The sequence below is a fragment of the Ascaphus truei genome, chromosome 11, assembly GCF_040206685.1.
Source record: "Ascaphus truei isolate aAscTru1 chromosome 11, aAscTru1.hap1, whole genome shotgun sequence".
Lineage (NCBI taxonomy): Eukaryota > Metazoa > Chordata > Amphibia > Anura > Ascaphidae > Ascaphus > Ascaphus truei.
In genome coordinates this window covers 44,505,542-44,532,645 of record NC_134493.1, presented here as the reverse complement: position 1 = coordinate 44,532,645, position 27,104 = coordinate 44,505,542, and the positions used below count along the sequence as shown (strand labels likewise).

The 27,104-nt window shown below is 44.0% G+C and overlaps 2 protein-coding genes and 1 long non-coding RNA gene across 3 annotated transcripts in view; 2 read left to right on the top strand and 1 right to left on the bottom strand.

Moving 5' to 3' along the window:
* VWA3A (von Willebrand factor A domain containing 3A) overlaps nt 1–392 on the top strand; it is a 39,364-nt gene extending 38,972 nt beyond the window's left edge. The window contains exon 34 of the mRNA XM_075565978.1: nt 266–392. Within this exon, the coding sequence (XP_075422093.1) occupies nt 266–303 (38 nt within the window). The 3' untranslated portion in view covers nt 304–392. The remainder of the gene's footprint in view (nt 1–265) is intronic.
* LOC142463350 (uncharacterized) overlaps nt 1–7,884 on the bottom strand; it is a 16,507-nt gene extending 8,623 nt beyond the window's left edge. Inside the window, exons 1-2 of the long non-coding RNA XR_012787421.1 lie at nt 7,148–7,884; nt 2,262–2,553 (exon numbers count right to left, since the gene is read on the bottom strand). This is a non-coding gene — a long non-coding RNA (uncharacterized LOC142463350). The remainder of the gene's footprint in view (nt 1–2,261; nt 2,554–7,147) is intronic.
* GNA12 (G protein subunit alpha 12) lies at nt 7,483–27,104 on the top strand. The gene is made up of 4 exons (XM_075565979.1): nt 7,483–7,889; nt 15,322–15,537; nt 22,354–22,404; nt 24,467–27,104. The coding sequence occupies exons 1-4, from the start codon at nt 7,599–7,601 to the stop codon at nt 25,034–25,036; spliced, it is 1,128 nt and encodes a 375-aa protein (XP_075422094.1). The 5' UTR covers nt 7,483–7,598; the 3' UTR covers nt 25,037–27,104.

Here is a 27,104-nt window from a genome sequence, read left to right as displayed (position 1 = left end):
GGGGCCCGTTACATGTAATCTTTGCCTTATAACCACTATAAGAAACGAATCAATCATGGGTTGCTACATTATTGGCTAAGCAACCTGCTTATTGACAAGTAAACAGAGTTTAATTAATAGGCAATATTTTTATAGCCGCGGTAAGCAGGCACTGTGTGATTGTTGAAGGCTGAAAATGAATCATCAACTATCTATTTACTTTACTTGTTGCAGCTACAATTCAGGAGATACCTGCAAAAATTGATGCCTACACTTGTTTTAACAGGTGAAGCCGATCGGACTGCTGCAGGAAATATTCCTTAATGAGTGTCTGAGAAGATATGCTGGAAGCCAAGGAATTGGTTTATGCTCAGGGACCTGTATAGGACAGTATAAAACTTTATATATAACCATGGTTTGTGATTTTGTGAGTACAACACTAAACAACTGCAACTTTAGCCTTGGTATCACCAGTTATGGTATACCAATCGCATTAAATATTAAATTTTTATTTCATATTGGGTACCAACTGGCACCACCTTCAGAATAGGACACATCACGGGGCAAAATTGCTGCAAGTAAACAAAAAGGACTGAGGTTACCCATGTTCATTGTTTACAAAGGACGGGAGACCACGGTTAAAATAAGCGTTAAAAATAATAATCATGTTGGGGGAAATATCTGCTTTAACCATACTGGGGCCAGTCCTGTCCTGTATAAGCCTCCTTGGGTTCCCCGGGCACCCCTGCAATTTTCAGGTAGTTTGAAAATTGGACAAATTACAGAAGAATTTACAATTCATCTGATCTCAGACGCGCTATTAGAGAGGGTTGGGGTTCCTTACAATGCATCTGATCTCAGACGCGCTATTAGAGAGGGTTGGGGTTCCTTACAATGCATCTGATCTCAGACGTGCTATTAGAGAGGGTTGGGGTCCCTTACAACGCATCTGATCTCAGACACGCTATTAGAGGGGTTGGGGTCCCTTACAATGCATCTGATCTCAGACACACTATTAGAGAGGGTTGGGGTTCCTTACAATGCATCTGATCTCAGACGCGCTATTAGAATGGTTGGGGTTCCCTTACAATGCATCTGATCTCAGAAACGCTATTAGAGAGGGTTGGGGTTCCTTACAATGCATCTGATCTCAGACACGCTATTAGAGAGGGTTGGGGTCCCTTACAATGCATCTGATCTCAGACGTGCTATTAGAGGGTTGGGGTTCCTTACAATGCATCTGATCTCAGACACGCTATTTGAGGGGTTGGGGTCCCTTACAATGCATCTGATCTCAGACACGCTATTAGAGGGGTTGGGGTCCCTTACAATGCATCTGATCTCAGACACGCTATTAGAGAGGGTTGGGGTCCCTTACAATGCATCTGATCTCAGACGCGCTATTAGAGAGGGTTGGGGTTCCTTACAATGCATCTGATCTCAGACGCGCTATTAGAGAGGGTTAGGGTCCCTTACAATGCATCTGATCTCAGACGCGCTATTAGAGGGTTTGGGATCCCTTACAATGCATCTGATCTCAGACACGCTATTAGAGGGGTTGGGGTCCCTTACAATGCATCTGATCTCAGACACGCTATTAGAGAGGGTTGGGGTTCCTTACAATGCATCTGATCTCAGACGCGCTATTAGAGAGGGTTGGGGTCCCTTACAATGCATCTGATCTCAGACGCGCTATTAGAGAGGGTTGGGGTCCCTTACAATGCATCTGATCTCAGACGCGCTATTAGAGAGGGTTGGGGTTCCTTACAATGCATCTGATCTCAGACGCACTATTCGAGAGGGTTGGAGTTAACCTAGATGTTACGTTCATGTAACAGGGTTTTACAAATGTTTCATCAGTATGAATAACATGCTTCTTACTCTGTATAAAGCCACAAGTGAATGTATGCAGGGCCGGCTTGATGGCGGCTTCATCTGTGCCATCGCACCAAGCCCCACAGTTACAGAGGCGCCGCGCTCTTCCCAACAACAATGAAGCAGATTGCCGGGAGAAGAGCGCGTTGCCTCTGTAACGGTCTCTTATCTTGTCCGGTGGCATCTCCTCCTACAGCGTCACGTTATCATGGGGCTGTGATGTCAAATGGCATCGCGTTGCCATGACAACATGGCATTGCGCCATCACGCTGTCATGACATCATGTGACGTCGTAACGTCATGACGCTGCATCGTCTGAGGAGATAAAAGAAAAAAATAGACAAGCACAACCGGTTTCAGTATAGAGGTAATTTAAAACAAATTAAAAGCAGATAAAGCTCACTTACATGTGAGGTCATCAGGATGAGCACTGCGGGGCGCGAGTGCAAAGACATCACATGGAAAAAGTCCTTCGCTGGTTGTAGAGAACGAACTCGACCAACTCTCCCGATATTGGGGCCGTGTTCCGTGTTCCGCAGGATCAGTTCCGCAGTCTGGGTAGTTTCGCGAGCCTCATCCAGCTTCACTACATCCACACGTGTGCTACTCGCGCTCTCGTTCGTAGCACGCTTCAGCGAACGCCGTGGGATCTGACGTCACACGGACTGAGCACACCAGATATCTTTTTGTGGCATTATTCTAATCGGGAGGTTAAGTAGAGCACGGTCATAGCTTTTGGGGGGGGAGGGTTTGTCTGTGGAGATGCCATGCCAGACAAGGTAAGAGGCCCCGCAAGTGCCCCTGCACCGAGCCCCGCGATAATCCCAGCCGGCCCTGAATGCATTTATATCTTTATTTGTATTGTGCCATCCATGTACATGGCGCTTTACAGCAGTAATTAATGACATATTAGCAATAAGCGCTTCATACATAAAAGTAACATTAGGAGAAGAGTCCCTGCCCCGAAGAGCTTACAATCTAAGTCTGATTCAAATGTGTTCTAATTTTAAGTATTTAAGTGTTTCCTGAAACAGGAAACCATCATACGACAATGAGCAGTGTAGAAACCAGCGAAAGAAAAGGGAGAGGTATGGGAATAAATATAATTTTGTTATTAAAAGCAATTTTGTTTTAGTCACAAAGAAAGTTATTGTGCATACTGTATCTAAACTTGGAAGCTCTCACGAGCAGGGCCCTCATTAACTTCTGCATCTGTTTCCCCTTATTTGTATGTCAATTCTGTTTATGTAACATACATGACTCTGTACCCCCCATTGTACCGCGAAGAGGAATATGTTGGAACGTTACAAATAAACGATAATAATATATTATCATGATCAAAATGATGTTAGTTTTAGAGATCTATTTGAATTAAAACATTTTTTCATATTCATTACATAGGGTTGCCAGGTGTCCAGTATTGAACCGGACTGTCCTGTATTTGGACACTGTCCAGTAAAAAAATGAGAGGTAATACTGGACATGTATGTTTATAGCGGTATTACCTCTCTGGACATAGTGATCTGACCGGCTTGGGGGAGAGTGCAGGATTTCCCCAAGCAGAAAGGTGGCAGGAGCCTGGGGGTGAGGCCAAGGAGAGGAGGAAACAGCATGGAGCGGAGAGAGGTGTGTGTGTCTTGCTCGAGCGCGTCGCACCTTTCACCATTATGTCCATTTTTTTGGGAGAAACCACCTGGCAACTCTAATAAAAAATGATCCCTTACCTGATGAGTTGAAGGCCTGTTTATTTACAGGTCACATGACAGATACATGTGAACACGGGAAGAAATGTGACTGAATATGTATAATTACAGACCATTAAAATCTGCTGCAAATAAACTGCATATATGTGCAAAATGTGCTGCTCTATGAAGATCATACACATCACTGTCATAACAAAAACAGGACTTGCGCTCATAGGTGATTGTGATAGGAAAAGTGATTTACACATAAAAGGTATGTATAAAATAAACAATACAACCTTAACGGGTGAGGTTTTGTGCAGCTGGTCTGTGGGAATGGCTCAAACACCAAGGCTACAAGGAAACAAAAAAAGAACAGCGCAAAAAAACCATTGTGTAGTGTATTAAAAAATTATTTATAGTATAAAGGTGAGTATTGCACGTACATCAACAATAAGGGTTAATAGCATGACATGTTAGGGACATGTTACCACTCTGTAGGCACAACAGGATTCAGACACCGGTTGCAGGACGTTCACCCTCAGAATGCTGGTGTATGATTCCAAAGTAAGCAGCTCAGCGTTGGGGAACCTTCCCACACCGTCACGGAGCTCTCAGCAGGGTTGATCGCCACGCTGCTTCCGGGTTACTCCACGCCGGCGTCTGACGTCATCAGACGGCGTCTCTATGCCGGTCGCGTCTTTGGTGCGTCACTGTCTCACACTCAACAATCCAGCGGCACACAGAGTCCCAAACACGTCCCGTAGCAGAACAAATGTTCGATTTAAAACCGCAATGGGGATATAAAAATATATGAATGAAGGAACGCGCCCTCTCCTACGCGTTTCGTACTTCCGTACTTCGTCAGGGAATGACATTCGCTTCGACATTCCCTGACGAAGTACGGAAGTACGAAACGCGTAGGAGAGGGCGCGTTCCTTCATTCATATATTTTTATATCCCCATTGCGGTTTTAAATCGAACATTTGTTCTGCTACGGGACGTGTTTGGGACTCTGTGTGCCGCTGGATTGTTGAGTGTGAGACAGTGACGCACCAAAGACGCGACCGGCATAGAGACGCCGTCTGATGACTTCAGACGCCGGCGTGGAGTAACCCGGAAGCAGCGTGGCGATCAACCCTGCTGAGAGCTCCGTGACGGTGTGGGAAGGTTCCCCAACGCTGAGCTGCTTACTTTGGAATCACACACCAGCATTCTGAGGGTGAACGTCCTGCAATCGGTGTCTGAATCCTGTTGTGCCTACAGAGTGGTAACATGTCCCTAACATGTCATGCTATTAACCCTTATTGTTGATGTACGTGCAATACTCACCTTTATACTATAAATATTTTTTTAATACACTACACATCACTGTCATACACTTGCAAAATTAAACCATCTCAGTATGACGTATTAGATTAGGAGTGAGTAAACACACTGACTGTAAACAACGACACTAAGTGTGAAGCAGGGGAACCTGGTACAATTCCCTGTGTCTGCTCCTTGTGACCTTGCCCAAGGTCACAATCTCTCTGTGCCTCAGGCACCAAAATCATAGATTGTAAGATCATCTGGGTAGGGACCATGTCTGTAACATTCCTATGTGCTACGTACCGCGCGCTATACTGTAACATTCCTATGTGCTACGTACCGCGCGCTATACTGTAATATTCCTATGTGCTACGTACCGCGCGCTATACTGTAACATTCCTATGTGCTGCGTACCTCGCGCTATACTGTAACATTCCTATGTGCTGCGTACCGTGCGCTATACTGTAACATTCCTATGTGCTGCGTACCGCGCGCTATACTGTAACATTCCTATGTGCTGCGTACCGCGCGCTATACTGTAACATTCCTCTGTGCTGCGTACCGCGCGCTATACTGTAACATTCCTCTGTGCCGCGTACCGTGCGCTATACTGTAACATTCCTATGTGCTGCGTACCGCACGCTATACTGTAACATGCCTATATGCTGCGCGCTATACTATAACATGCCTATATGCTGCGCGCTATACTGTAACATTCCTATGTGCTGCGTACCGTGCGCTATACTGTAACATTCCTATGTGCTGCGTACCGCGCACTATACTGTAACATTCCTATGTGCTGCGTACCGCGCGCTATACTGTAACATGCCTATATGCTGCGCGCTATACTGTAACATTCCTATGTGCTGCGTACCGCGCGCTATACTGTAACATGCCTATATGCTGCGCGCTATACTGTAACATTCCTATGTGCTGCGTACCGCGCGCTATACTGTAACATTCCTATGTGCTACGTACCGCGCGCTATACTGTAACATTCCTATGTGCTGCGTACCGCGCGCTATACTGTAACATTCCTATGTGCTGCGTACCGCGCGCTATACTGTAACATTCCTATGTGCTACGTACCGCTCGCTATACTGTAACATTCCTATGTGCTGCGTACCGCGCGCTATACTGTAACATTCCTATGTGCTGCGTACCGCGCGCTATACTGTAACATTCCTATGTGCTGCGTACCGCGCGCTATACTGTAACATTCCTATGTGCAGCGTACCGCGCGCTATACTGTAACATGCCTATGTGCTGCGTACCGCGCGCTATACTGTAACATTCCTATGTGCTGCGTACCGCGCGCTATACTGTAACATTCCTATGTGCTGCGTACCGCGCGCTATACTGTAACATTCCTATGTGCTGCGTACCGCGCGCTATACTGTAACATTCCTATGTACTGCGTACCGCGCGCTATACTGTAACATTCCTATGTGCTGCGTACCGCGCGCTATACTGTAACATTCCTATGTGCTACGTACCGCACGCTATACTGTAACATTCCTATGTGCTGCGTACCGCGCGCTATACTGTAACATTCCTATGTGCTGCGTACCGCGCGCTATACTGTAACATTCCTATGTGCTGCGTACCGCGCTATACTGTAACATTCCTATGTGCTGCGTACCGCGCGCTATACTGTAACATTCCTATGTGCTGCGTACCGCGCGCTATACTGTAACATTCCTATGTGCTGCGTACCGCGCGCTATACTGTAACATTCCTATGTGCTGCGTACCGCGCTATACTGTAACATTCCTATGTGCTGCGTACCGCGCGCTATACTGTAACATTCCTATGTACTGCGTACCGCGCGCTATACTGTAACATTCCTATGTGCTGCGTACCGCGCGCTATACTGTAACATTCCTATGTGCTGCGTACCGCGCGCTATACTGTAACATTCCTATGTGCTGCGTACCGCGCGCTATACTGTAACATTCCTATGTACTGCGTACCGCGCGCTATACTGTAACATTCCTATGTGCTGCGTACCGCGCGCTATACTGTAACATTCCTATGAGCTACGTACCGCGCGCTATACTGTAACATTCCTATGAGCTACGTACCGCGCGCTATACTGTAACATTCCTATGAGCTGTGCGCTATATTGTAATTGTGACGCTCTTTGCATCACATTGGCAGAAAAGCGCTATATGCGGCCGCACAACAAATACTGGGACAAAGGCTAAACCGGGACGTCTGGTCACCCTAGCTATATGAAATAAAGTTGTTATTATTATTTAGGAATTATACAAGTTATTATTATTAATAAGGAAGGATACAGTAACTGCTCAGTGTGATACAAACAGGCCTCTGACATCGCTATCTCCCCACCCACCACCGGCTATGGCCAATCCAAGGTGAGCATCGCCCGAAGCTACGTGCTTTCCACCAATGAGGGAAGCCGTTTTGTTGCCCCTCGCCGTCTCGAGTGTCTCGGCGCTGCTGATTGGCTACACCTTCCTGTCAATCCGGGCTTGCCCCCCCGCCCCCCAGCCAAGTAGAAAACACCTTCTGCACCCAAACAAAGACATGAAGCGGGCTCAGCCAATAGGATAGCCAGCAGGAGGTGAGTGTCACGCCGCTGCGCCAATCAGCTTGGCGCATTCCGAGAGTGAAAGTAGGGTTCAGGATAAGCCCCGCCCACCGCCGGGTTGTTGGAGGGGGACCGGGCGTACCGGACATCTTGTGTGTCACATACACCGGAAGGGAGCTCCAGGTTCGGATGGGGACATGTCCGCGGTGGTGCGGAGCCTCAGCCGCTGCCTGCTGCCGGCCTCCTCCTCTCGTGAGCCCGGGAAGGAGAGAGGTGAGCGGGAGGCCCGGCGGCGGAGCCGGGAGATAGACGCCGCGCTGTCCCGGGAGAGGCGCTCCGTGCGCCGCCTGGTCCGGATCCTGCTGCTCGGGGCCGGGGAGAGCGGGAAGTCCACGTTCCTCAAACAGATGCGGATTATCCACGGGCAGCACTTCCCGTCCAAGGCGCTGCGAGACTTCCGGGACACTATCTACGAGAACACCTTGAAGGTAGCGGGGGCAGGGAGGGGTATCACCCGAGGGCAGAGGGCGGGGAGGGGTATCACCCGAGGGCAGAGGGCGGGGAGGGGTATCACCTGGGGATAGTGGGCAGGGAGGGGTATCACCTGGGGATAGGGGGCAGGGAGGGGTATCACCTGGGGATAGGTGGCAGGGAGGTGTATCACCTGGGGATAGGGGGCAGGGAGGGGTATCACCTGGGGATAGGGGGCAGGGAGGTGTATCACCTGGGGATAGGGGGCAGGGAGGTGTATCACCTGGGGATAGGGCAGGGAGGTGTATCACCTGGGGATAGGGGGCAGGGAGGTGTATCACCTGGGGATAGGGGGCAGGGAGGTGTATCACCTGGGGATAGGGGGCAGGGAGGTGTATCACCTGGGGATAGGGGGCAGGGAGGTGTATCACCTGGGGATAGGGGGCAGGGAGGTGTATCACCTGGGGATAGGGGGCAGGGAGGTGTATCACCTGGGGATAGGGGGCAGGGAGATGTATCACCTGGGGATAGGGGGCAGGGAGGTGTATCACCTGGGGATAGGGGGCAGGGAGGGGTATCACCTGGGGATAGGGGGCAGGGAGGGGTATCACCTGGGGATAGTGGGCAGGGAGGGGTATCACCTGGGGATAGTGGGCAGGGAGGGGTATCACCTGGGGATAGGGGGCAGGGAGGTGTATCACCTGGGGATAGGGGGCAGGGAGGTGTATCACCTGGGGATAGGGGGCAGGGAGGTGTATCACCTGGGGATAGGGGGCAGGGAGGTGTATCACCTGGGGATAGGGGGCAGGGAGGTGTATCACCTGGGGATAGGGGGCAGGGAGGTGTATCACCTGGGGATAGGGGGCAGGGAGGTGTATCACCTGGGGATAGGGCAGGGAGGTGTATCACCTGGGGATAGGGGGCAGGGAGGTGTATCACCTGGGGATAGGGGGCAGGGAGGGGTATAACCCGGGGACAGGGGGAGAGGTGTCACCAAGGGGCAGGAAGGGGTATCACCTGGGTACTGGGCAGGGAGAGGTGTAACCTGGGGACAGTGGGTAGGGAGAGGTGTAACCTGAGGACAGTGGGTAGGGAGAGGTGTAACCTGGGGACAGTGGGTAGGGAGGGGTTTCACCTGGCACAGTGGTCAGGGAGAGGTGTCACCCGGGCAGGGAGGGGTGTCACCTGGGTACAGTGGGCTGGGAGAGGTGTCACCTGGGCGCAGTGGGCTGGGAGAGGTGTCACCTGGGCGCAGTGGGCTGGGAGAGGTGTCACCTGGGCGCAGTGGGCTGGGAGAGGTGTCACCCGGGGGCAGTGGGCTGGGAGAGGTGTCACCCAGGCAGGGAGGGATGGAGGGGTGTCACCCGAGCATGGAGGGGTGTCACCTACGTGCAGTGGGCACGGAGGGGTGCTACCTGGGCAGGGAGGGGTGTTACCCGGGCGCAGTGGGCAGGGAGGGGTGTTACCTGGGCGCAGTGGGCATGGAAGGGGTATCACCTGGGCAGATATGGGTGTGACCTGGTGACAGTGGGTAGGGGGAGGAGGGCTGTCACCTGGGGACAGCGGGTAGGGAGGAGGGTCACCTGGGGGCAGGGGGGGCTGTATTAGGCAGTGATTATAAAAACGTTGAACGCAATGACGCGCGGCTCAAAAACAAGATACAAGGAGGAGCATGTACCATACGATATCGGACTTTTGACCAAGTCTCTTCCGTCCGCAGAGGAACGCTGGCCGCTTTGCCAAGGTAAGGTTAATGGTTGGGGTTAGGTTTTTAGGGTAGGTTGTATGTAGCGTTGCTTTTGGGGTTTTTTTAGGGTAAGGGCTAAGGTTACGGTGTTAACTTGGCGGCGAAGTGAGTAGTGCCTAAATGCCGGCAGAGATTTGGTTGTGGCAAAACTGCTGCGACCAAATGTCCTAGACCTGTACCATATGCCCATTGTGTAAACCAGGTGTGCGCAGACTTCCTGCGCTGCGCCCTCTCCTGCCTGATCCCTGCGTCGTACCCCCCCCCCCCCCTTACCTCAAATGTAGCGTCAAATGATGAGCGGTGTCACGTGACCCGCGGCGTCATTTGACGACGCGTTGCCATGGAGATGCATGGACTAAAGCCGGGTAAGTGAGCTGACCCCCCACCCTCCCCCCCAAAGTCCTGCGCGCCCCCCAGTTTGCACACCCCTAGTGTAAATGACTGCACTCCCTCACGTTGGGCTCGTTGGTAATTAGACTGGCAGTCCTCCAGTGAATTGGCTTTTTCTGTTGTCCATTGTTCAGTAATTATGAAACCATTGGTAAAACCTATCGGCTAATATGCTTACATTTAGCAGACACAGAAAATAGGGAAACCTTCCTTTTACCAGGATGCTAACAAGTAAAATACATTATTTCAGTAAGTTATCAAAAGTTTAGAAGTGCAGGTTGTGTGGCCCTCTGGCTGACACACAGCTCCCACTTTCCTTCTTGTATCACAAACATCTGTATATGACATTACTCATTATTAAAAATAATTATCAAAATGTTGAAAGGATATTTAAAAATGTGAATAACATGGGTTCCCGAGGGGGGGGAGGGGACATTGCGTTAAGGAAACAGACGAGGACGAGACTCCGTAATCAGTGACAACGTGATCACGTAATCTCTCTGAGGAGCGGGCACATGATCCTGGTGTGCCAGTGAGGTCGTGGTATTCTGGTGCAGCTGGCACTCAAAGGGTTAACCATGATTCCCGGGAGACATTCTATGTACACACAGTTCAAAACTGTAATGTCGTTTTCATCTGTCTTGAATGGATTGCATATTATGTGATGTCATAAAAAGAAAAATTTAAAAAAATCTATTGTAATCATCTCCAACATGTTATCCTTTCATTCAAGCGAATGCTAGATTTTTGTTACCCAATGTTCCCTCAATGCACAGGTACGAGATGTACAGGTGTACATGCTTCTCTGTCCAATATAGACCTCAATTTAGCATTACTCTTGACATCTGAGTTTTTCAGGACTGATTGATTGAAAAAAGGTGTGTGTGTGTGTGTTTTTGTTTTTTTTTTTGTTTTTTTTTTTATTTTTATCCTCCCCCCTTTTCTGAAAGTACATGCCCCATGGAATTGACGTACATGGGTAGCACAGACCATGTCTGGAGCAATGTAAATTTATAAGACAAATATCTTGACTGCCAACTTGGAAATATTATTGCCACGGGTCTACTGAGTACATTCATACCAGGCAGGTTTCCATGATGTTTTGGCCAATATAGACGCCAAAGTAGTAATATTGTTTAAAACTTTTCACGCCTCAATTGTGTAAGTCTTCATGTTTTTTGGGGGGCCAATGTAGACCCCAAATTAGCAAGATGGTTCACACCTGAATTTTTCTAAGCTAAATGCAAAAGGTACACACCACCATTGGCAAAGCCAAACTAACCTCTAGCATGAAAAAAATACCACTATAAAATTATATATTTTATGACAGTACATTTGTCAAGGAACTCGAACATCGGTAATGTCTTTGTCCATAAAATTTGTCCGAGATTCTTTATTGAACAGTGTAATATTGGAGAACAAAATACCAAGATCGATACTCCAGATTTTGCATCAAATATATCATGCAAGCTTAGAGTAATCATCAAAAGGAAAACGAAATATAATCACCCTGAGTGTACTAATGCCAAATATGTATACATTTACATACTGTTTTGGTAAAGAGAGGCCCCAAGTTGGGAACACTGCCTAAGGTTCTTTACGTCCTGAATTTTCCAGGACTGAACGCAAACGGTGCAAGCAGTCATTGGCAAGGCAAAACCATGACCATAAAAATACTCCCGTGGAATTCTATCTTTTCTGTAGGTAGACACACCTTTTTATATTCACTTCAGATTTTGACATCCATGGCAAGCCAAAACACCCCCACTAAAATATATATTCTGTATATACACACCCAAAGAAGTGCAGACAATTTCCCCATTGACTACATGGGAATTCCATTTTCACTGCCAAGGGTAGGGTGTGTTTTTGTTGGAATGTGCACATCTTTGCAATAAAATGTTTCGGCTGTGATATCTGCCAGTGTTGTGGTGTACCCAAGCAAAACCATACAGTGTATCAAAAGTTGAATGTTAAATTGGTGTTCTTGTGCATATTTGGTCATGAGCTCACCAATCCAATTAGTATGCACAAATAAGGCATCATTTTTATTCCCCCCCCCACCCCCCAAAGTTTACAATGGGCTTTGTAATAAGGCTATTCAAATTTTGTATGAATAAGCCATATTACACAACACAAACATTTTGTCTAATTTTACAAAATCTAACATTGAATAAATTTTTTGTTGCGTTAATATTTTTACATGGAAAAAAAGTGTGGTGGTTCCCAAAGTAGCAATAGATTTTCTCATGTAATTACAGTAACTAGTCATACACCTGAAGTCTTGTGAAATATAAATGTCTTCTGGAGGAAAAAAACAGAGCAGAACCAGCACCGAACAAATGACGCTCAAGGGGTAACTCCTATAAAAATAGATTTTGTAGCTTACATGGATAGCCAGTAGATCAAAACTGCACCTACGCGTTTCAAATGTCAGCGCTTTATCAAATGTTTAAGCAATGTGTGTGTGTTTTGAAGTAGATTTTTACAAGACACAGGAACAATTTTACGCCCACAAATATAGAATTACCCATGATTAACAGGGGCTCGACTAAATGTCAATCAACAGTACTGATATATTCATAGCAATAAAAGTGTCTGGGGGCCTTTTTGTTACAGTATTTTCCCTCCAACACCAAATAAAAAATTTAATTTCAATTTTTGTGCACGCTTGCAAAAATAAAAGCAGCGCACACAACCCCCAGGAAAGTGTCAGACGGACCCCCTCTTGCCTTTGGGCTTACCCTGCAAATTCTAAATGAAGCCCCCTCTTGCAGCAAAAAGCACGCTTAGTGCAGTGAGACGTGCGTGCACTAGGAATATGGGTTTATTAACCTGGGAATTGCCGAATATTGATTAAAGGAGTTGCCCAAATAATACTATTCTTGCGATCATCGAAGTGGGTGAGAATGGTGGCATTCCCTCGCTTTGTACATTAGACGGGGGGGAGGGGGGTTCCATGGTCGCTGCTTGTTCTGAGCATTGCAATAGGATTATTGAAATGACACTTGAATAAAAAGGAGGCATAAGACCCTCTTACTTTGAAGGGTGGGGGGAGGGTTGGTCACTACAATCATCCAAACACAACAAATGTATAAGCATTTACTTAAGTAGACTGGCATGGAGGGGAATTACTCGCACACTCACACTTTTCAATGTTGTGTGAAGTGTATTGCAACGATTTGACTCAGCAGCTTTAATCTTGATGGTATTATAGAAAGATTATATATTTATGAGTACTTCCTCTTTATACACCTTGTTTGACTTTATTTCTTTTCCTAGGTAAATGAGGGAAGGGGAGAGTGATGGGGACAAGTTCTTGCGACAGTCTGAGTGGGGCTTAGGGCGGTAGATATATAGGTTTACAGTTACTAGCCTAGGCAAGGGAAGAGCCTCTATAAACAAGCACTCATGTCCAGTTTGTGGGTGTAATATTGGGGTGTTGATAAAACTTGACCTTTTTAATAGGATTTTAATAAAATAAAGGTGGACAAACTAAAACGTGTATACATCAGATATAGACAATAAGATAAAGCTCAGATTGGATACTAATTCACTCGGTATGCCTAGTGAATGGCGAGGTAGTATGCAATAAGAATATAGTAGTCAATAAGCTACCTCGCCAGATACTTAGGTTTGGTTAAACCCAATGTCTGTATGACCCTGTTGTTGCTAAAATTGTGTAGCCACAGGGTTTGTCAGCTTGCTGGTACTGGTGTGTTAAACTGGTATGCACATCTTTCCCACACTAATGCTATAATGTTCACTGCAATTTCAGACTCTAACAGAGCTGCTGTCTAGTACCTATGGTAATTGTGCGGATAATAGTTGAACTATTTCATATACCCATTCTGGCAGATGAATTATCGTTACCAATGACATCTATTTGTGGAAAACTGGGCTGTTTTTTATCAAGAAATAACAAACACTCCGACCATCAGCTTGGTCTAGCAGCCTCTGATCTGGCTTGTGACATCTTGTTCAGGTCATTGGTAAACAGCCCAACCAGTCTGACAATAAAGGTATAGCCATTCAACAACTATTACCTAATATACATGTCAGCCACTAAAGGCTATTTATCCTGCTAGGCATATTAGATTTAACAGTAGTATTAGACAATAATATACTTGGTAAAAAAACAGTCCCATTTTCCACAAATTGATGTATGTCATTGGTAGACTCCGTTAGAGTCTGAAATTGCAGTGATCCTCATAGCATTAGTGTGGGAAAGATGTGCATACCAGTTTAACTAAACACAACAGTACCCGCATGCTGACACACCCTGTGGCTACACCATTTTAGCAACAGGGTCATACAGACATTGGGTTTAACCAAACCCAAGTATCTGGCGAGGTAGCTTATTGACTACAGGCATACTCCGCTATACGGACCTTCACTTTACGGACACTCGAGAGTACGGACATATTTATAATGGCACCATTCCCCTGTGTCCATACGGACACTTATTCAGCCCTACAGACCGCCGTAGTTGTGGGACACGCTGATTCCCCTCGCCCAATTGGGAAACGGCAGCTCGCGCGTGCGCCTGTGAGTAGGACACAGGCACGTCCTGAACAGCAATACCATCTCCCTACCTCTACCGAAGTGAAAAAAGGTAGTGCTTTACATACACGCTCTGGACCCATTGCGTACGTTAATGCGGGGTATGCCTGTACTATATTCTGATTGCATACTACATCGTCATTCACTAGGCACACCAAGTGAATTCGTATCCAATCTGAGCTTTATCTTAATGTCTATATGTGACGTATACACGTTTTCGTTTGTCCACCTTTTATTTTATTAAAGGCTAATTTTTATAAACGCCACACTATTACACCCACAACCTGGACACGGGTGCTTGTTTATAGGGGCTCTTGCCTAGGCTAGTAACTGTATACTTATTTATTTTCCTGCTAATTCGCAGATCTCTGCTTTAGTTGTTTACTTGCCTTTTTAGGATCTTTTGTTTTTAAACTTAGCTGCTCTGCATTAGAAAATGTCCATGCCCTTCCTTTGATCTAATTTGATATTTAATGATGAAAGGTTTGTCTGGGTTACACCAAAGCCACTAATGGGTTTGCATTTGCGAATACTGATAATGCTTGTGAATAGCCAAGTTTCCTTGATTTGTTTTTATATGCCCAGACATTTATATTTTACTATACATTGCATTAATAAATTCGTCAAATATATAATGGGCAATTTTTATTTTATTTTTTGCCTCTTTCCTATTTGTTGGTATAAGTTACAGTGGCCAGGTACTAGGAAGATCCCTTCCAAATTAACAATGCAGTATGTTTATCTTTCAGGGCACGCGTGTTCTGGTTGATGCACGGAACAAGCTGGGGATTCCGTGGCAGTATACGGAGAACGAGAAGCACGGAATGTTTGTGATGGCATTTCAAAGTAAACCTGGAATGCCTGTGGAACCTGCAGCCTTTCAGTTGTACGCTCCTGCACTCAGGGCACTCTGGCAAGATTCGGGAATTAAAGAAGCTTTTAGCCGTAGGAGCGAATTTCAGCTGGTAAGAGCAAATTATTCATACCTGAAGCAGTTTAGATACGCTGACGCAAACAAATGAGATTTAAGGGTTTTAGGCCACCATGTTTAGTAGAATAATCCTGACTGCAGTGTCTCGGAATGAATAGGGCCTTTCAGTTGTTGTCCAACCAATCGTTTAGACTTGGTACTTGATTCATATTGCCAGTAGAAGGTGACTTGATTTGCATTTTTCTGCGGTCGACTACTGCAGACTTTTGAATCAGGCATTTAGAGCCTTACAGGTAACATGTTTGTATATTCTCTGTCCAAGATAAAGTGTGTGTGGTGTGTGTGGGGTTTTTTTTTTTGGTGAAACTTCTTAGCTGACGGTGTCTCATTGGGTAAAAGGGGTTGAGTTGTGACTTTCTATGAAACGGAAGTTGCATACTGCGCATGTGCAGAGGGGGGCACAAGTTCTCTGCAGCTCTGTCTGTGCTGGCCAAACGGAACTGGCATCGGGAGCGTGTGAGCGCCATGCAGGCGCTCTCCGTACCGCTTCAGACCTCAGGCTCTCACTCTCCTATACAGTGTGAGACCGCAAGTGGCCGGGTATCTCGGCAGCACACTCCCTCTGCATATCACTCACGCTATCCTCTGCGACTCTGGGAGTTCCAGGAATCTCGGGAGTGTGCGCGCGCGTCATGCTGCCCTGCGCTACTACGCATGCGCTTCAGACATGGATCCTGCACGTCTACTAGATTTCCCTTGTACGCATGCGCAGAATCAACAGATAATACCATTCTGTATCATATGATATGTCTATTCATTTTTGGATCGAGATGGAGAGAGCAATTTTTATAGATGCCACCACCCCCTCCCCCCAATAATAAGCACTCAGATATAACAGAAAAAGTAAACAGATATGTTATAAAAGAATACAAAATAATTTTAATTAAACACATCTATAATAAACATACAATTAAAAAAACATGGAACCCAAATTTCTCCCACACCACGTAAAATAAAAAATAACTATAGATAAGGGTATAGAAAAGAACAAATGATAATCTGGTACAATATCACATAAAGTGCATTGGGCACAAAGTTCCCAATTTTTACGGTCGGTCATCACAAAAGAATAAATGACCTGATAAACAATTAGAAGTAGCATATACGAAAAATACCAGTCACTTAGAGTAGAATAAAGTGAAACTGAATATTCCTGACAAACACAAAGTAGCATGAGTAATAAATGCACAGCTTAAAGGACTGAATATGATGTATACATGTGTAACTTCAACAGAATATACTTAATAAAGATAAGGTCATAATACCCATGGGTTCTTTGTTATAAATCACTATTGCCACTGACATAGCCACGTCTACACCATATCAGACAGGGATCCAGAGTCAGAAGACCACATCATACCGGGAACATCACTCGCCTATATTTCCATCATTTGCCACGGTTTTGGAGTGGCCTGATTTTTATTTTGGGATAATGTGAGTTCCCAATTTGAAAGACCTTCCAGACACATTCACTTCATTTAAAAATGTTTTTGCACTTTGTTTTTTTTTTACTTTTATTACATGTATTGCACTGAGATCTGCAGGGAGCAGTCAGTAAGTAAAAGTCATTATGTACTAATACTGTAGTAGTATACAGATGGCACCACTGAACTGAAAATATAAATGTGTTGTTGCTATAAAGAGGTAATTACTTAGAAGTGATAGAACAGAGTGAACCTTGCTAGTCTTTAGAAAATAATAATGCAGGATTTAGTGCTGTGCTTTGTCTGGTAACTATTTAGTCAACAAAATATTTGCATGTAGAATGTTTCTTTTCACTATGGTTCGGACTTGGCCCTTCTGCATTTTCTTCTATTTGTTTAACTCCATTTGTATGGAAGGTTTTTCCTTCTGAGAAATAATAAAGTCGAAAGGGTGGGTACAGAGAAAAAAAAGGGAAGATTGGGGAACACATTCAGGTCCATTATTTATACAATAAGAACAAAAGCGCAGACGCACATAGTGAAGTTTGTAATGTGAATATATATATATATTAGTTAGGGTAAAATATCTGCGTACATCAGATTAAAAGGTTACCAGCATTTCATGCACATTGACATGAGTATAGAGACATTGTACAGCCGCCACCAGACCCCAGGAGTTCTCCTTCACTGCTTCCAAGATGTAGCACTGGAGCGTCTGAGAGAGGGATCCCTGATGAAGAAGCTTGTGCTTCGAAACGCGTTGGATATACTTTTTATAGCCCTGTATATCATTTTTATACTGTATCTGTGCATTTACCAAGCTAGGAGTCTTTTTTAGCCGATTTGCTTGTGTTCACAAAAGTGACGTAAAAATCTCACTTTACGGCCATCCTTCCTTTGCGGCTGGTCGCAAAACTCACAAGGGACATTGGATGAGTGATCCTTGCTGGCGAAGCAAACAGCTCCGACCACTGAGTGCATAAAATCTACTGGCAAACCGGACGAAGCGGTGGCTCCTGACGGTCTCGATCAGCAAAGGCTCCTTCCCCCGAAATCGGAAGTGTGTGGAGGTTTCTCTCAGACGCTCCAGTGCTACATCTTGGAAGCAGTGAAGGAGAACTCCTGGGGTCTGGTGGCGGCTGTACAACGTCTCTATACTCATGTCAATGTGCATGAAATGCTGGTAACCTTTTAATCTGATGTACGCAGATATTTTACCCTAACTTATATATATATATATATATATATTCACATTACAAACTTCACTATGTGCGTCTGCGCTTTTGTTCTTATTGTTTTTCAGTTGGTCTAGGGGTGCACTCACCCCTATCATTTCAGCTGCAGACTCCTGTCTTCTATTTTAGAGGTTGTAATTTTTATTTTTTATCACCAAGGTGGTTAATTGGGTTAAACTTTACATTAGAATTATTTAGCTGCGCACTTGTCCCCTTTTTTTACCCCATTATTTATACAATTGGACATAGTCAGGGATTGCTTCCTGTTCCAGCGTTGTGTACAACAACGTATAAGGCGTATAAGCAACATCTGGCTTAAGATCTATTTATTTTTATTCTTTAAAGAGTCTTCTGAGGTCTTGAAAGCTTATATGCTTCCTACGTCTGTTAACTCTTATCTCTGTCCCTGTAAGATATCACAACCTCTGAAAGACGTTCAAAATAAGAAATATTTTTCATTTATTCTTGCCCAATTTATAAAACTGGTTTTATTGTCATATTCCCATAGATGCCTGAGGATTTTTATTGCAGAATTTAACTTGAGCAGAACCAGCTGCAATTAATTCCCTTCAGGAAGTAGTGGAACAAACCTGAGAAATGGGCTGAACCTTAAAATCGCCCCCAACTAAGTAATCGCTTAATGTATATCTGCCGCCGCCCCCCCTCCCCAAAAAAACACAGTAAGGCATTCAAAAAACGGTACTTTCTTGGAATACTTTTATTCTTGCACCTACACGGTTAGTGAAGCACAAACATTACTGGTAAAGAAAGCTGTTTCAGTTGAATTGTGCAAAAATACAATTTTTATGACTGATGTGTAAGACCCGTATTTCTTCCTGTTCCACGGCCTGCAGCAGGAGCTCTTCAGAAGCAGAGCGGTCCATCATTCTGCTTCCTGAAGTTGCACCCCATAATGCCTTTATATAGCGCTATGCATGACCAATATGGGGTGTGCTTTTGGGAAGCACAGTGGTGATTGACAGCTCTGCCTCATAACTGGTTCTTCGGTAGTCACGGTCTTGTAGACTCACAAGTCGCCCCCAAAATTTCCACTCGTCCTGGGCTAGTGGATGAGTAGGTTTTTCGAGCTCTCAATTATTTAATCCGCATTTTACAGAATGGACATTAAAATACAGGGATTATAACGCGAGTGAATCGAATATAAAAGCACACGGTAGAAAAAGGAATGCCTGCCCTGGAAATCTTTATAGAGCAGTAGTTCCCAACTCTAGTCTTCAAGAACCTCCAGCCGTCTGGTTTTAGGGATATCCCTGCTTGAGCTCAGGTGGCTGTGATTTCTCACTGAACCACCAGTGCTGAGGAAGGGGTATCTTTTAAAACCTGACCTGTTGGTGGTCCTTGAGGACTGAAGTTGGGAACCAATGCCTTTAGAGGTTCATGAGGCGTGTCCAAGGGGTTCGCCCCCACAAATATGCAATGGTGGATCCCAGGCAGTCTAGTGATACAAATTTACATGACAGCAGGAAGTCCAATCTCTCCCCATATTGCTTGGCATCCACAGCGGCAATGCATTCTGGGTATAACTTTTGAAGCTCCCACTGTAACTAGCGGCTATACCCCCCATGCTGCCTGCACACGCTGAGGGGATGTTTGGGGCCGTCTTAAGCGTGTATTCTCTTCACAAGGTCAGGACACTATACTGCCTGGGATCGGTCACAAAGGTTTGTTAGCGATTGTCTGAGTAGGCAATAAAATCTATTCTTTAGGAATTCCCTGAACAAATATTTTCTAGTAGTTCTATGTCAAAACGTTTGGGTACCGCCGTTGTAGACTAAATATTATGATGGAAGACACAGACCGTAAGTAGTATAAGGCAGCGGGGCGCGACCCCCAAGCCCCAGGGGGGGGCACGAGACTGACTGCGGGGGGCACAGGGTTTACAGAGGCCCTGCGCGCTTCCCGAAGGCACTTAAATGAAGTGCTGGGGGAGCTGCAGGGCCTCTGTAAACCTGACTTACCTTGGCTCTGGTGGCTTCTTGGACGCTTCGCCATGGCAACGCGGCGAAGTTCATGTGATGTCACGTTGCTATGGCAACGTGCCGTCATGCCGCCGGAGCCGAGGTAAGTGGGGTTGGGGGGGGGGGGGTGGTATGCGGAGAAAGGGGAACCACCTGGCAGGGGGGCGCAGGGAAAAAAGTTTTTGTCCCCCTGGTATAAGGTGGAGAGCAGTGCATGGCTAGTGTCTTTACTGTATTTTAGTGATGACGAATAGAGGTGAATTGTTTTGTCCTTTGCTTGGTAATTATGAAGTCGTTATTCGTAAATCAGATGCACATAATTAAAACACAAAAACTGCTGGGTAATAAAACCAATTTGATATAGAAAATGTTTTGCTTCCAGCATACACGTAATAGAATAGAGCATGTATCTACAAATCTTAGCATTTTTAGAGCAAGTTCATTAGATCTTTTATGCATACTGTGTGTTTTTTCTTTAATGATTGTCGTGTATTGACTGTTTTTATGGCTGTCTGTCAGCTCATGGTATTGTAACCCATAACCCATGGACAAGAGCCGCCCCTCAATGGGGCCGGGCCCGCTGCGAGGGGCGGTCGCTGCGCGGGGCGGTCGCTGCGCTGCGAGTTTTTCAGGCAGATAGGAAAATTAAGATTAGAACTAGCCAATTAGGGTGAACCTGCCGGGTGTCACGCGCCCCCCCCCCCCCTGCAGACCGGGGAACTCGGCTGTACGCACTGGCAGACGCGCAGGCGCTGGGGACGTAGCCTTATTTGTGTGCAACTTTTGCAGTTTACCAAGAGATCAGAGTATCACTTTATATTGATTTAATTTTTGTTATCTCAATATTTCACTTTACTCTGCATAGTTAACTGTTTGATATCATTTGTATTCAAATCACTCGCCTTCTTTATTACCCGGAAATGTACTAGTGTTCTACTGTATTTTGTGCATTAAACTTTAGCACTGATACAATAAATATAATGCATGTTTCTTTTAATCACATGAATACATTTTTTTTCTAGGATGAATTATTATTATTATTACGACCGTTCTTATACCTACCATGTTTAAGGTACTGAGCCATTATTTAAGGTCATATCAGAACGTGATTAGGTCACCTCTCTAATGTGACCATGCGCCGCAAAATGCATAAGGAGTTGTACCCCTGCCGTGATGGTTTTAATTTGTATAATAAAGTGACATTTCCCCCCGCCCCGCCCCCCCCCCCCCCCCCCACACACACACGTGTAACAGATGTACAGTATAAATGGCGTAATGTTATAGTATATGCTTCCATTCAGGTCCTGGAGAAAATGAAAACATGAATTTTTGACTTGGCAAAAAAAAGGACAATTCCTGCCTTTAAGGTTGATTTTTTTTTTTTTTTTTTTTTTTTAAGAAGCAGATTACACTGTTGAAATTTTATTTTTACCTGCTACATGGAACTTGCAATTTAGGGAGATTTTTGGCTGTGAACTTGTATCTATTTGTAAACCACAGTTTGGGAATGAAAGCTAGGCTATCCTAGCTCCTGCACAAGCAGCTCAAATGATAAGATTAAAAATACTGTAGTCTCTTATATCTCAATAGCTGTATGTGCTTTTTTTTTTTTTTTTTTAAATGTCCGACTATAGCAGTGATTTCACTGCAAATCGGGACTTTGCTTGTTTAAATAATGTGCAGCTGTTTCCTGTTCTGGGTGTGGGAATCTGTCTGTCTGCATATTAGGCATCTGTATTAAATTCCTAAAGAGCAAATCCGAACAATGATGCATCTATATCGACTGGAGGACTCCCAGTTCTGTTTGTCTCCTATATTTCTCATATGTTATTGCTATTTATAAGTTGCTTGCACGTTGATTCCCTGTTTTATACCTAGTATACGATGTCTGCAAGTTTCTGCAAAGCCAGCATTCTAGAATTAAATACATACGCACGTACTGTACGTGTTTTATAAAGAGTTTTCAGTAAACTGCAGACTAGTAATAAAAGTGGCTACGTATTTTGTGGTTGGTTTACTCAACGTATTTAGATAAATACTTTTTACAATTATGTGCAAATGTATTGTAGCTTTAAGACACTTTTTTGTTTCTGAGGGTTGTTAGTTTTGAATTAAAGGGGAAAAATAAACGCAATTTTTTTTTTCCCCACAGGGCGAGTCGGTGAAATACTTTTTAGATAATTTGGACCGGATTGGTGAATTGGTAAGTTTGTTCATGCAATCGCCCCATTTGTTAAACCTACAAAAGCTTACCCCTTAAAGTTGCAAGTGTCTCTTTCTTCAAGCTATATTGTATATAATAATTTTATTTTGTATAGCGCTTTTCTCCCAATGGGGCCCAAAGCGCTTCACAATTACCGTACAGAACGTGGTACACAGCACAGGATTATTTATTTATTTTTTTACAGACAGCCTCCCTGCCCAGGTGAGCGTACAATCTGTTTTTGGTGCCCGAGGCATAGGGAGATAACGTGATTTGTCCAAGGTCACAAGGAGCTGACACCGACAGGTTAAGGTGGCAAAGCAGGACTTTCTCAAATACTGTCACTGGTACAGTTGGAAGATATCGCTAATCTGACCTGAAGTGCTGCTTTCCACTTTCACGCTGATGACCGACATTGTGACATGACTCACATTAGTGTGTTTGTAACAACATTTTAATGGGGTCTCTTAAATACACAAGCCATTGTCCCAAAAAATGCTTTATAGATTGTCTCTAATGGCAGCAATTTTACTAACCTTAAATAGCCATATTTATTGTATGCTGGCATATTTGCTAATGTGCTCCGTTCAAAATTGAATCTTAATTATGTTTATTTAGCGAAGCGGTTGGGAAAGTTATGCCCAGTAAAGACCTATGCTAAATCATTCTTCTCATCGTAGCAGTCAACGTGCTGTTATTTTTGTAAGTCATTTCTACATAGCACTAAAGAAATAAAATAAACTTGCCAAAGCCATAAATTGAAATTGTAGCATTTCAGCCGTGGATCAGAAAGGTCTTTTAAACGGATTAAGGAATTACATTTGCAAAGTTATTAAGGACACTTTAAAATGTTTGCTATTTTTTCATCACCTCCGTTAACAGCTAATCACATCATTTTATTTCATATACTGTATCCGAATTTGTTTTCCTTCTGTTCAAATGAAGTATATACAGGCAGTCCTCGTTTTACAACGCTTCGTTTTACAACGAATGGCTTATCCAACGCTATGCAATGCGTACCTATGTTCATTTTTACAACGCTAAAATGGCTTATCCAACGCTCTTACAACGCTTTGCAACGTTGTTTATGTGTGTGTGTGTGTGTGTGTGTGTGTGTGTGTGTATATATATATATATATATCTATATCTATATCTATATATATATATCTATATCTATATATATATATATATATAATACATATAAACAACGTTGCAAAGCGTCGTAAGAGCGTGTATATATAATATTATACTATATAATATTATATTATACTATATAATATATTATTTATTATGTTATATCATATATATAATACAGTATATACACTATAATTTAAGTGTGTGCTGCATATCTAACTGCCTGCATAAAATATTTGTGTATTTTAGTGTTAAAAATGCCTTCAGGAACGGAACCTTTAATTTAAACAGTATTCCTATGGGAAAATGTGTTTCACTTTACAACGTTTCGCTATCCAACGCCATTTTGAGTAACGCATTGTGTTGGATAACCGAGGACTGCCTGTACTGGAATTTTATAAGACAATCTGGATACACCCCCACATTCAATGTTATTGCATCAGCTGTCACTGTTGCCCCGCACATGTCCTGATTCAAAACAATGGCTGCGTCTCATGTTGGGGCATTGTATGTCCCGCGGCAGCACGCAAACGGCTGCAATAGTGTGTGTGTGTGTTTTAAAATAAATACATTTTTTTATTTTATTTGGAATACGCTAACCAATGGTGGTACAGCTCAACCCCTTTTATAATGCTGTGCTTCGGGTCCAAAGAATCACATCGCGTTATAAGCAGATCGCGTTGGAAATAATGAACAATTGTATGCATTGTACAATAAAGTATTTAAGATACCAATTATAGTGTTGTAAAGTATTCATAAATACAAAAATTGGGAGCCACGCCTGCATCGCGTTATAAGCGGATTCGTGTTGTAACGTATCGCGTTCTAACGGGGTTTAGCTGTAGTTGGTACTAGTTTCTGTAACATGTTCAGTTCTTTGTAGAGGCAATATGAGTAATGCATACATATTTTTTTTTTTTTTGTGTAGAATTATTCCCCCAGCAACCAAGACATTTTATTAGCCAGGAAAGCCACAAAGGGGATTGTGGAGCACGACTTCATCATCAAAAAAATCCCATTCAAAATGGTGGATGTAGGAGGTCAAAGATCCCAACGGCAAAAGTGGTTTCAGTGCTTTGATGGCATCACTTCTATATTGTTCATGGTGTCATCCAGTGAATATGATCTGGTCCTCATGGAGGACAGACGCACAAACCGACTATTGGAGTCCATGAACATATTTGAGACGATCGTAAATAACAAACTGTTTTCGAGTGTTTCTATTATCCTCTTCCTGAACAAAATGGACCTGCTTGTTGAGAAAGTGAGGACAGTCAGTATTAAGAAGTACTTTTCTGACTTTAAAGGAGATCCTCACAACCTGGATGATGTCCAGCGCTTCCTGGTTCAGTGTTTTGACAGAAAAAGACGCAACCGCAGCAAGCCTCTCTTTCACCATTTTACCACTGCCATAGACACTGAAAATATCCGCTTTGTCTTCCATGCGGTGAAGGACACAATCCTCCAGGAAAATCTGAAAGACATTATGTTGCAATGAGGAAGAACGCCCTACTCCTATTTATTTTAGTTCCCATGGGTTTTACTTACCATGTTCCTACCAACTTTATGCCCCTTGTGCATGGTATAATGTTCAGTAATTCAGGCCATTTTGGAATCTGTCCGGGAGTACCTCCAATCATCAAAATGAACCTTTACTTTCATATTCGCTATCAAATGATGTATTTTAGTATATGAACTACTGAACCATCTGTTAAACTTACACCCATGCTTCAGTGTTGGGTATTAAAATCAGCTGGTTCAAAGGCCTTCAGAATGGTGCATTTTGGGTGGTTGGAAGTAATATTATGGCTGTTTCTCACCACGGTTTTCACCAGATTAGCAATAATAAACATCTTCTGAATATTGTGGGGGGAAAAAAAAAAAAACTATTTTTTTTTTAATTGTAATTTTAAAGCGGCAACGCCCCATAACACTTCCCCCCCCCCCTTCCTTGTCCTAGAACGGGGGGTGTTCTGTGGTCCTCAACCTCGGTGCTCTAAGCTGCAGAGACCCCTCCCCCTCACAGGTACCAGTAAATTTAATTTTTTAAACGTGACCAGGTTCTGGCAAAAAAAAAAAACCCCACAACAAATATGGCCGCTGGGATCATCGCTGGAAAACCGCAATGTTACCAGTTTTCTTGGCTGCTGAACTGGTTGCCATATCGTTCTCCCTGGCACGAATAGTTGAGGGTTAATTTGCTGGCAACCGTGAGGTCCTTGGGAGCCCCCCCCCCCCCCCCCCCCAAAAAAAATCGAGCATTTTTTGATTTGTTAGGCGAATATAAACAAAAGTTTCAGGTAATTGGAAAATACTAGAGGGGAGACCTTATCGGTAGTATGACACCTTTTTTTTTTTTTTTATCGGGCCACCTGATGGACTATAGGTTCCACGCTTTTGAACCTCACTGGGTCTTCCGGGAGAACTGTAATACCAACCCTACCGAACCGCCTTATTCAAGTAATTGGAATAGCATTACTTGGCAAAAGCACTTTAATGGGCAGCGCTGTGCTAAGGACTTGCTCTTTAGTCACCTGAATTGTGAGTAGCAACCCGTTTCCTTGAAAGGAGTATGACATAATGCTGACTGAGAAGTGTTGTACAACTACAAAGCCATATAAGTGTATACTCTGTCATTAGAATGCATTTAAATCAATAGGGGGTGAAAAAAGGTTAATTGATATGAAGCGGGCTATTTTTTTGCACTATAGAGTTTTGTTTTTGTTTTTCTACAATACCTGGCTTCTATGAGTTACCTGAGGAATACATTTTTGGGCTTATCTATCACAGCATCAAGTTGATGAATAACTTTACTTTCAAAACTGGTGGCACTGAAGCGCAAAGAAGATGGGGGAAGGTGCTCGATATTATCACAATGTCTTCACTTTGGGATCTGCAGCACGGGTATTAAAGTGAACTGCAGGGTTTTTACATCTGCTCATCTTCATCCAAGACCGGGGGCGGCCAACTCTAATCCTCAAGGATCACCAACAGGACAGGCCTTCAGGATATCCCTGCTTCAGCACAGGTGGCTCAATCTTCGACATTCCCGCAGTCTTCGACTGAGCCACCTGTGCTGTAGCACGGATATAATGAAGACCTGACCTGTTGGTGTCCTTTGAAGACTGGAGTTGGCCTCCCCTGTCTGTTTGATGTCAAATGTTTGTTTCATTCTGAGGAGCCATTGTACTAGGGTTCTCCTTCCTTATATTTTTCAGATCTACAAGGGGCTTTTCCATAAAGTAACCTATACATCTTATGTAGCTGATTAAAGTAACTGAATGATCATTTAACTTTTGTTTATGTACATGTATTAAGAGTGTGTTAAACCTTGCATTTGCCTAATTTAGCCAGTTTTTGTATGTAATACTGTAAACGTTTGTAAGAAACCCCATTCCCCCCCCAAAAAACACTATAATAGACTTTTAAATTTGTAGCACTAAGTGTATGTGTAATACTGAGCTGACATGTATGTTTTTGGTATACTTTTACCAAACAAAGCACATAAATTGTGTGCATAAGTAATAACTGATCTTTGCTAAAATAAAAATATTTTTTAAAAGGTT

Coding starts and splice junctions, on each gene's coding strand:
- GNA12 (XM_075565979.1), top strand. CDS start 7,599: ATGTCCGCGGTGGTGCGGAGCCTCAGCCGCTGCCTGCTGCCGGCCTCC. Junction 15,538..22,353: donor GTAGGAGCGAATTTCAGCTG/GTAAGAGCAAAT, acceptor TTTTCCCCACAG/GGCGAGTCGGTGAAATACTT. Junction 22,405..24,466: donor TGGACCGGATTGGTGAATTG/GTAAGTTTGTTC, acceptor TTTTTTGTGTAG/AATTATTCCCCCAGCAACCA.